The 12067-nt window shown below is 30.6% G+C and overlaps 1 protein-coding gene across 1 annotated transcript in view; it reads left to right on the forward strand.

Moving 5' to 3' along the window:
* Window positions 1-12067, forward strand: part of LOC147078077 (uncharacterized) — a 285121-nt gene that overhangs the window by 68022 nt on the left and 205032 nt on the right. The window contains exon 2 of the mRNA XM_085940106.1: window positions 5802-6578. Coding sequence (XP_085796232.1) covers window positions 5806-6578 — 773 coding nt within the window. The 5' untranslated portion in view covers window positions 5802-5805. The remainder of the gene's footprint in view (window positions 1-5801; window positions 6579-12067) is intronic.

Consider the following 12067-nt stretch of genomic DNA (forward strand, 5'->3'; position numbering starts at 1 on the left):
CTGATAGTTTGTACCTTATTAAACATCTTATTTTTTCTCTCTGGTTACTAATAATCGCTAAAAATAACAATATCTAATCACACCTACACAGTTTTATTACCTTAATTTAGTGATAACAAAAATATCCAGTAGGTAATTAAGAACGTCAGTTAGGAAAACAAAATATTTAAAAAAATAAATAATATATCCGCTTTCAATAAAGTCGAATGGTAGAGGTTGCGCCTTTTTATTGTAAATCCAATAATCGATTCCTGTTTTACCCCACGAGAAAATAAGTAGATACCTAACCACCTACGTCATTCTTGTATCGGAAAAACGATAAACTAATTTTAAGCTTCAGTACCAGCGGAGCTATTGTGTGTTGTCGTTTGTTCGCGGAAAATTCTCGCCTAAATAACGAGAACCATGGGTAACAGAACCACGTATTAAATTATTAAAAATAATATATCTGTCATTATTTTATTTATTTTACATGTGTGAAAAGCTTAGTTTATCAATATGAAAATAGAATTGATTATGAAAAATATTTCCAAAACGTTCTTTTAATTTAAATATTGTCTCCTCTACGAAGTTTGGCGATCGTCAGAGTGTAGACCAGAGACAGTTGTCCAGAATAATGAGGTTATCTTCTAATGAAAAAATTCAGCCGTGATATTTGGCTTCTGCTCAGAACTCTTTCCGAAAGTGTATGATTACTGTTAGGTTGTATGAAGTGGTTTTTTTCACCATTGTTGCCTACTACGTATGTCCAAAATTTGTCATTTTTCAGTTCTGGCTGCTTTTTAATTCTTGGTATTATTTTAAAATTACTACTTCAGTACGTTTTTTCATAGCAATACTAAAATAATTAATTATAGTAAAACACATTAGACAATATTTATTCCTCATAATTTAATAATCATTGGAACCGGTTTCATCCAATATGCTCAAACATTACTCGAAACTTTCAGCCGGATAGTATCATCAGTTAAGCTTGTCATGTTAACAGGAACAGATTTTCACTTGAAGGGACCAGGGCTGAAACATATTGGAGCTCAAGAAAAACATGTTATTAAAAAGATGTTTCAATAGCTTATTTGCTTTTGGTGCCTACATGATATTGCACGTCTTTCAACCAAGAATATTTTTCTTCTGATCCTAAAATTGCGTGGTTCAACGTTTGAATGTTACGATACTTTCTAATATACAAACGTATACCTATATAGTAAATATTTCTACCGGAGGCGTGTTTTTTTGTACAATAATTGACTTCTATAATATCATATATTATTGACAGTGGCTACCATCTTTTATCGACCTTTTAACTTTAGACCGAACAAATTTATTCGCGTGGATGTAGCTGCTTCTATATATATCAAAGTGTTTTTCATAAATGTTTGGACATTTATGACTCCAGACATGCTTGTTAAGCAAACTACACCAGTTTTGATATTTCTTAAATTATTTTGAATAGATTCTTTTTTATTTTAGTTAATAAAAATTTTTCACCAAGAATTGACAGTTAAAGTTATCATTACTAGGGCCCAGATTTATATGCTAGTGAATGTGTTGTTAGAGTGTATGCAGAGCTATGAGAGTTGCACAGAAATCCGTTTTGAAAGACGCAGAATCCAAAAATAAAATTTTATTGTGCATATAAATGCATATTTGAGATGTTAGAGCATATTTGAGACATTAGTGCATATTCCATAAATAAATGCATATTTTAGGGCTTTTGCATTCATAATTTTAGTTTTTTTTTTAATTATTTTATCTAAATATTACTAAAATAGGTAGGTAGACAGTTTAGATGCAATTGCTGTGGATTTATCAGAAAAAGTGAAGTCAACTCGGGCACCTTTATTTAAATTTTGCGCAATCACCTCTGTGGGCGTTGAGAGGTCGTTTTCTGTATATAAACAAAATACTGACAGATGTAGAAAATTTGAATGCCAAAGCACAATATTGAAAAAAAATATTGTAACTTTTTTTCGGACAAAAAAAACAACACTTAACTAATATATTTAGGAATAATTAAGTGTGTCGTTTTTGTTTTCTAAAGTTGTGTATAGTTTACATTGCATTTCTTATTCAATTTTTTGTACTTGTAAACAAACTATTTTGAATATTGTGATTGATTATTTGCGTTTTTTTGTTATTGTATTATATTGATTGAGGTTATTAATTTTTTATTCGATTTTTATCAGTAATATTAGGTGAAGTGGGTATTTACAATTTTTTTCCATAAAAATTTAAATTTTTAACTGCATATTTCTTTGGTTTTAATGCATATTTTATGTGCATGCATATAATCATGTTTTTTGTTGCATATAAATCCGCTCCCTAATCATTACCAACAAATTATCAATCTTAAACCTAGTAGGTATATAGGTTTTAAAAAATGAAAAATGCCTATATTACTGTTAAAAAACAAACTACAATTATTTCGAACAAACGGTTTGCGTCGTCTGGCGTGCACGACTTCAATAGGTTAACGCAATTGTTTCGTTATTGAATTGCGAAACACTTGTTGTTTATTGTGATTTGATTCTAAATTCAAATTGTCGCCGCCGTTGTTCCACGTTTGAAATGAAGGGTGAACAATAAGCGGAAATGAGACAAGACGGGGGGCGTAATGGCAATTCCTTCAATTCTCAGCGCGACTAGGGGGAGACAATTTTGTACTGTGCTAAATCAGTTATATTTAGATTTATTTTTTTATTGATTGCGTATACGTATAAAAATAGTATGTATGAAAAATATTTATAACTAAGTGCAATAAACTTAATTAAAAGATTGCTCGCAGAACCAAACTGTCATGGATTGCATTTGGGCGCCTAAATATTATCTTCAAACGTGACCTCCCATTGTGTTTTAAGCGTTCAACTGTTCAAGTGTTCAACCAATGTGTGCTACCAGCGCTCACGTGTGCATGTGAAACATGGACTCTTAATGTAAGAGAAATTCAAAAATTACGACTAGCGCAACGGGGCATGGAAAGGTGCATGTTGGAAATAACGCGTAAAGATCATAAAATAAACCAATGAATAAGGAATCAGACAACAGTACGCGATCTAATAGTGGTCGATAATTAGATGAAATTAATGGCAATGGGCCAATGGATAATGGGCAATGAGTGGACAACCGCTGGACAAATACCGTCATACAGTGGTACCCAAGGGCACTAAACGCCCACAAGGATGCTCTAAAACCCACTGGATAGATGAACTCATCAAATTTGGTAGATGTACGTGACAGCAAAGAATAGAGCTAGGAGAGGACTTTATCTAACAGTCAATCGACCCTGGCTGTTGATAATGATGATGATGATTAAGTCTTAATTCTGCCGCGTGTGGAAACTTCACATTATATTATTATTTAATATTACCTTTATAATAATTAATTATAAATACGACATTATTTAGTATATAATAATTTAATATGGTTATTTAGATACTCAATTATTTCCTACGAAATTGTCTTAGAGGCAAAACGGAAAGGTCTAATTTCCTTTTGCAAATAGCATCTCACTTGCGAATTTAATTTGATGCAACTGGCTAAACTATTCAGTTATGAACTACAGGTATATTCAATTGAATTTGCAATCAATTTCTTGTACCATTTAGCGAATAGTTACTTGAGAATTATTACTGTATTTCACCGAACCGAATACAAAATATTATGTTGTAGATGTAGAGGATTATATGAAATTGGATTTTATCAAACAGTTTTGTGTTCTCATTTTTACTCTGTATCTCCTATCATTTTAGTAATTTTTGATGAAAGAAATATTATTAGATAGTAGTCAAATAATTTTAATAATCAAAATATAACTTCGTCGCACATATAGTTGAAAATTATTTGCCGTTTCACTGAAGTACCTAAGTTAAGTCTTAACCAAACTTGTATTTTTAGACATAAACAGAAAACAATTTTAAATATCCGAAAATTTCTATTAATTAACCTAGTAAAGAAATAATCCAGGAAAATCGTGCATTATTAATATAATCAACCTTAATCAATATACTTTTGGATAAAGGCGTCTTCAAATTTTACTCATCTCTCATGTGAACTTAAATACACAGTGGATTCAGCAGCCTCTAGGCCTATCTCTCAGACGTTTGTTATTTAGTTCTAACGCGTTATGGACAGCGTGTATCTTTGTAAGTTTTTAGGCCTCTCTTTTACTATGAGTCTAGACTTTGCAATCATTATATGTATGTATACAGTTATGGCGAGTATACAGTTGTTCAACAACTTTCATTTTAAACACAATGAGAATGCACTTTGTAAAACGGTACCCATGTGCTTAAAAGCTCTACAACCCAGTTTTGATATGCAAAAAATCTCATACCATTTTATTGACATTTGTTATTTCAAATATACTACGAGAAAATAAATATGTAGGTACACAAAACTGCAGAATATTACTTGCTAATGAATATGATATTTTGGAATCAGAATAAAAACGTTTAATCGAACTGAAGAAAAGAAAATTACTACTAGGAAAAAAATCTCCTTTGCGAAAATGACCTCGCTTTGAATCGATCAATTCCCAGTATCGCCTTGGCAATCGAATTATCCAAAGTAGAAATCAAACCGTTTAACCCCTAATTCGCAACCCCCTTCGGATTTAAGAGCAAACGCTCTTGATTAGAGGCATTTCGCCGAAGGTTTACAGAGGGTGAGTTTATCTTAGAGCTTCCGTGAGACATCAGCGTCGTCGTTTGCGACGCTGTATCCAATTAACGAGGCGTCGCGACGAGACTACTCACGTATGCCCTGTCCAAATTAAGTATACAATACTTAGAAATTAATTAATTCCGAATTAATGTTTAAATGTTTTTTATCTTAATTATAACTACATACCTATTTTTATTATGTAACCATAATATTGTATTAATTTTACGTCGGCTCTATATTTGTATAAGCGATACTAAAGTACTAACCCGGAAAGTAAAAGACAAAGACACGAGTTCAAGTCCCATCAGGTCCAACTTTTTTTGTAGATTTTTTCTAATATATATGTTGTAATAAAGAATCTATTATTCTTAAAAACTTTTGTATATCCAGTATTGAAGTAAAAAATAATAATTGTTTATATCATTCACAATAATGATATTATAATAAATTCTAATTAAGTTTTGTACTATTCCATTTGAGTCGTTTTTTACGATCTGGGTTTCGACATTCGGCATTTTCAGGCACTGTGTACACTCACCAAAAGGCAAATAAACACTGACACCAAATACTATTAACTCTAACTTATATAACAAATCAATACCATAAAGTAGGTAGGTAAAAACTTATCACCTAAGTACCTACCTATTAATTCAAGGGTCACAATAAAAAAACATATAACAAACAAATTATGAATACCTAGTTGAAGTGTTTGTAAAAAACCCCTTACCTTATCAATAATAATACACTCGGTAAGTGTTTAAATAATCGTCAAAACCTAATAATAGATCATTAGTAATTATAGACAATAAAAATACCACACTCAAGAGGTGTAAAATTGTCCATTCTGGGAACAATGGTAACTAATGGAGTTAACTAATAAGATATATCTATGATAGCAGTCTTCAAAAGTTAATAATAAAACAATTAATATAGTACAAAACACCGCGACTGGCGCATTTGGAGTAGTTGGCCATTAGATATAATTAACATGTTATTTAAATGTGGTAATTAAAAGGTCAACATTATCATATTTAAATAACATGTTTTATTAATTCCATTAGAATTTAAATTCATATTCCATCAAGTACTTTTAATTGTTATTAAAGTATAATTAATATTTTCTTTTCTCTTTATTCCAGAAACATGTCATCTAAAAGAAAATCTCCTCCAACAAAACTACAAGAAGGCGTCGCCACATCGGCGGCACCCTCGCTCACAATACAAACCTGCGAATCAGCCCCCCATATCTCAGTCTCAGACTTTGACCAAAAAAACAATACCACATTACTCCCAGAAGCGTACGCCCTCAGTAAAGTCCCATCGAGCGACGGTACGGAGAGACAAGTGTCGTTCACCGACCACGAAGAGTCGAGTAATAACTTCGAAAGTGATATAGAAGAAGCTGGAGATAGCATAGTAAATACCCGGCCGTTTTATAAACTGACATCGTCAAGTTCAAACGTCAGCTCTGCTGAACACAGTGAAGAAGACATTGAAAATAATAGTGAAGATAGACCTCTGAAAAAACAGAGATTTAATAATTCTAATAGCATCAAAGAGGCACAAGCAAAAATGACAAATAATTTATTAGTGCCAGCTACGTTATCAGCAATTAATCTGCACCATGAGCAATTAGCAAGACACCAGGCTGCTTTGCAAGAAGCAGCAGAGAGGCGGAGAAGTTCCTCCGAATGCAGCTCGCCGAGTTCCGACTTCAAGTCGAATTTGAGTATTTGCAATAATAACAATTCTACATTATTGAATCATAATAATTCTCCACTCGGTTTGGGTTCGGTTGGTCCTCATAAGAGGACCATGGATGATGTGCTGAAGAGGCTCACATCAAAGATGAATAATAGCACGATAAAAGAAGAGAAGCGGCCAACACCTTCGACGACACCAATCAAGCAAAACAGGTGAGTTTGAAAGTACAATACAATAATATTATAGTTATTTTGATCCATGATATACAAGCTTAAATACTCTTTTTCACACGAGGTGGCTTCATCGATCGATATACATGTATCTTATTTAACAAAACAGTAATAATTACACTATTCAATATCAAAATGTATCTAGGAATGCAACATGTCAAAATGAAAATAATTCTGACAGCTGAAATAGAATTCAAAATATGCGCACGTTGTCTTGATCTTTCGTGAAAATTTAAAATTGGAATTGGCAGGAAAGGTAATTTAAACAAACTTATATACTTACATAATATGTTAGTTAGAGCCAAGTAGGAAAAGTAAATCAAACAAACATATTATTTTGACTTTTTATAATTAATTATGATATAGATATATTGAAAATTTAAATAAAATATATTATCTTTATAAATGCACTTTGATCAAATTAAAATATGCATAAATTGCATTGTAAGTACTTTAGTACTCGCAGGACTGGGTACATTTTGAACAGATATGATTTTTCGTTCTTATAATAAACTGACATGACATAGTTACAATCTAAAATTTTCCTATACATCTTCCAGGTCAATATCAATAATAATAATTTTTATTTGATTATAATAACTATAATAATAATATTTCGATTATTTCAATAAGATTGTTTAAGTATGCTTGATCTTAAGCATATAACTGATATATATATATATATATATATATTATTAATAAGAATTATTGTGTACATACAGCTATTTTGCGATAAACTATTTTCTGTTATTAAAACTAATAATAATTATATTGTTAAGGTACCTACTGTTTTCTTATTTTACTTTTATAAATCAGGTTTGAATAACATTTTAGCAACATACTGGAAGTTATCTCTGAACAAAAAAGTACACCAGCTGAATTTAATACAATCGCAGTATTCAAATGAAATTATGTAGTATTTCTAATATAATACCCCGTTTACGCGTGCATGGATTTACCGCTGACATTACGCGCCCTGACCCCAAAACTTGTCAAAATAAATACCAACTCTTTACAATACAGTTTTTTTATAAACAACAATTCATAATATTTAAGAATGTAACAATCGTTAAATAAATTAAAAAAAAAAATTATTAATAAGATAATACTGATATTTGGAGAGGTCCAGACGCTAGCTAAGAATCAATCTATACTTATCGGTACCTTGATTCACACTACAAAAGCCGGTAGCTAATATTAACGAAATTAGAAACGCGTTTCGGTTGCATGAATTTTAGTTAATTTTGTCATAATTGTAAAACAGTGGATAAATTAGTAAAACGGATCGGTACCATATTTTTCTACAAGACTTTTTGTAATGTGTATGTTTTTGATGTATATGTGTATTATGTGTATTATGAGATACGTTAAATTATTAACAATTTAAAAACACCAGTATAATCTTTATTTTATATTGTACCTATACGTTGTCACTTTATAAACAGGTGTAACTTGAATATTGTTGAGGACCTCGAAATCAGTCAACGCCAGTGGTAATAATATCTATCTTAAACATTCAATATTAATAGTGGTATAAATGGTATTTTTTCCATGAATGATGAATATTAAAAATATACTTTAAAAATAGGCACCTATATTACTTCCCTGCTAATTAAAATGTTTTTGGTTTTAGTGAAATGAGAACACAAGTTTTAAACTACTATTTCTCTTATATTACATAAAATTATTTCATTGTTTTGAAACAATTTGAAAATATATACTGTATATTAAGAGATTATGTCGAAAGAATCTAATAACTTTTCATGAAAATATCTTTTTAGTTAGCAGGGCAGTATATGGCTTATTTATTTATTTTATTTTATTTTCGAAGTCCTACTAAAGATAACTGATAATACCTGCGTACTAGGAGAGTTAATATTGCATTTTCTGTCCAAAGTTTAAAATATATTAAATTATATATATAAAATTATGATTTCTATCAACCCCTGGAAAATAGTCTTTCAAATGACATTACCATTGTGTAACCAAACGATAATGATTGTGTACGCATCTTCGATTGTTTATTGTTTTTAATCATAAAATAGACGTTTGCAGATAGATCAATAGGACAGTTTGATATTGTGCTTGTATTATTCATAGTAGAATAACTGGGTAAACAGATCAAGGTGATAAAATATAATTCTAGTACTAAATAACCATTAAAATATACCTACATTGTATTGAACTATAATTTTAAAAATATCTTGAAGCATTTTACAGTTCATTCAATTAATTTTTTCATTCATTCACGTGCCGATGATGCCTCCAATAAAATAATTCATTTTGACTTGTGTATATAAGTTTAGCATGTACGTACTGCAATATATCCTTGTGGTTTAGTACGCAAGGCACTGGGTTCTCACCCAGGGGCTCCAGTTTCTCGATTCCCACTCAGTTCATATTAATTTAAAATATATTATTTAAGTAGGTGATTTTCTCAAACCCTGGGTGTTACCCTTATGCGATCGTTTTGCTTCTACTACTGCATTACTGTTTCACTGCCTAATCCATCGTCATTGGGCCTCATGGCATGTTGTAGTATTAAAAAGTATGTAGGTAATATATTATTATTAAGAATAAATAGCTAACATCATAAAATGTATGGTAAATATATTAAATTACCTAACTACGAAGTGCGTACAGTGACTTGTTTATAATATTTGTAAAGATGCGGTTACAAGCTACATAATTATTATATATTTTAGAGTTTTTTTTAATTAGGTAACTAATTGAATCTTGGTTAGTTGGCTGAAGAAAAAATTTTGAAAAGTAGTAGTGATAATATTATGTTCTAAAAACATTTAAGAAATATTAATAGCACCTTTTAGGTGAAATAAAGTTAATAAAATGTAACAAATAAAATAATAGTATTACATAACAGTCCATCAATTATTTCGGGGATACTCTTTATTTACAGCATCTATAGGCTGCACGCCACTGAGTTTTAGTGTTTTATTAATAGTAATGGTAATAATATATCACACGTATGTAAAATAAGCTAACTGGTGGTAATGAGAATGACTAGATTTGTATTGAACAAATCTCTCGAGTAAGAAGTATAAAAAGAAGAATTAATTATAGTATATGTAAATCACTCTTCAATAGCACCATGGCTACGCTAAAAGCGATTCGCAATTGTATTGGTAATGATTGCTAGCATTGAAATAGGCAGGGGCGGCTCTACCTTAAGGGTTCGTAGGGACCATCCCCATATCGTCATCATATCAAAAATACACATCCGATATTTGTATCATTGCCATACTATACATGTATGTCATACTTAGTAACATGATTAAATGAACTATTTAATACGTTAATACTAAGCCAGTCACAATTTAATATAAATATTTATGGTACTGTTCGGTTAAAGCGGATACAGCGGATACAGCGGAAAACGCATTTTGAAAATAGCCGATAAACTGGAATATTTGTTAGTTTGGGTTAGTTTAGGTTAGGTTAGGTTAGGTTTGGTTAGGTTAACCTAACACATAATCCAGTTTATCGGCTATTTTCAAAATGCGTTTTCCGCTGTATCCACTTTAACCGAACAGTACCATATTTATTATTATTATACAAATAAATAAAGCAATGATTGTAAATTATGTAATAATATAATGATAATTACGCGGTATAAAAATAATTAATTAAATACGCCTTATTTCACGATGACACCTATGTACAAATTAAGAAAGCTATGGCGTCTATTTTTCGCTGATCTAGGGTCAAAGATGTGAATCTATGTATGTGAATGCATTAGCGTTAGTATACGCATACTGGGGAGTGAATCAAATGACCCATATGTGAGTAAAAACGCTCGCTGTGTGTCGTTGTTCAAAACCGAGAATGGTAAGTAAGTCTATAATTCCCCATTCATAAAATCATATTATTATTTAGATTGATTGGTATATAATGTATAATATGAGAAAGTAGGTATGTATGTATATTTAATGGCAAAACCCCACCACCTAGAAAGATGTCGAGCCGCCACTGGAAATAGGCATTTTAGCAAACAATTCTAGTACCTACTCATGTGAATCGTCCATTGTGTTAACTTTTGTTTCCTACCTTTATTTTTTAATGTGCGATAATATACTATTATAACCGGAAAAGAAGTTTTGTTTGACAGACATAAAATAAGTAGGTAGCTATATATTATCCAATCGTTTATTAATTATATGTATTTTTATTGGGTATTGACACAATTATCGGCATTACTTCATTAAGTATTGAGATAATAAAATGGATGATTCATTGTTAGGTATTACTTTTTATTAACATTAATATTCTTTCCGCTTTTAGGCATAGCGACAAATAAAATAATTAAGTAATACAAGCGTAATATAATAAGTGTACTGAAAATATTTAGAAGACATTGGTTTGTTTATAATATTATTATAATAATGATTTCGTGCAAAATTCGAGATAATGGTTTTGTTTTATTGCAGTTATCAGAGCGACAATTTAAAAAGAGACATAAACCTATTGGCCGACTGACCTCGGTACCAACGATTATTTGATGACTTTTGTCTTAGACTCGATAAGACGATAAACCATGATATCACGAATTATAATTATACCAAAACGAAACAGCGCTAAGTATAGAAACATCTTTTTGATTTATCACCCTCCAATTCGAGATTTTTTTTAAATATAAATTTGTTTTCAAAAAACAGTGAGTAGGTACCTACATCTACGACAGCTCTCCACTGACACGTGTCTCTTGCCATTCCCTCCAGCTCCCTAGATTTTAACGTAGGATTCAAATATAGGCAGTGGCAAAAAGCACCAATCCCCATAGAAAAATATTTTTTTTTAATTTTAAACAAATTACAGCTACTTACCTAAAATGGCAAATGACAAAAAGAATCAATTTAATGTCATATTAATTTCTATATATAATACTGCAAGATTTTTCATGGATTTAAAAAGGTTCTTGCCAATTTAGTCGAAGCCAGCGGCAAACAATTTTTGAAAATAGCCGATATACTTAGTGGATTATTTGTTAGGTTAGGTTATCATTCCTGAATTCAATAATTTTGCCGAAAATTGCTGCTGTTCCCGCCTGGCTTCCAGCAAACAGACTTACCAAAATATTAATTATTTTTCATTCATATCTATTTTTTGATTTTTGTTAATTTATAGGCACTCTAAGGATGTTAGATTTTTGCAAAAACAATTTTTTAAATCGGCTTGATCCAAACAATAAAATACCGATTCTACAAAAGATCTATTTTAACCGTTATATAAAGAATAAAATTTAATAGGTACATTGAGACTAAAATCTTGATTTCGCACATCTCTAACCTAATCACTTTTTTGTTCTTCGTAGACTAAATTAGTCCCTAATGACTATGCGAGTATTATTCTTATTATAATGCAAAAATCATAACCATAAAATACAACATTAATAAACATAATATTTTTTTAATTCATTTATATAGTGTTGTCCTAAATTAATTCGTGTTTCCCAA

The sequence above is a fragment of the Rhyacophila brunnea genome, unplaced genomic scaffold (assembly GCF_057557595.1).
Source record: "Rhyacophila brunnea isolate RB1 unplaced genomic scaffold, BYU_Rbru_1.0 scaffold_12, whole genome shotgun sequence".
Taxonomy (NCBI): domain Eukaryota; kingdom Metazoa; phylum Arthropoda; class Insecta; order Trichoptera; family Rhyacophilidae; genus Rhyacophila; species Rhyacophila brunnea.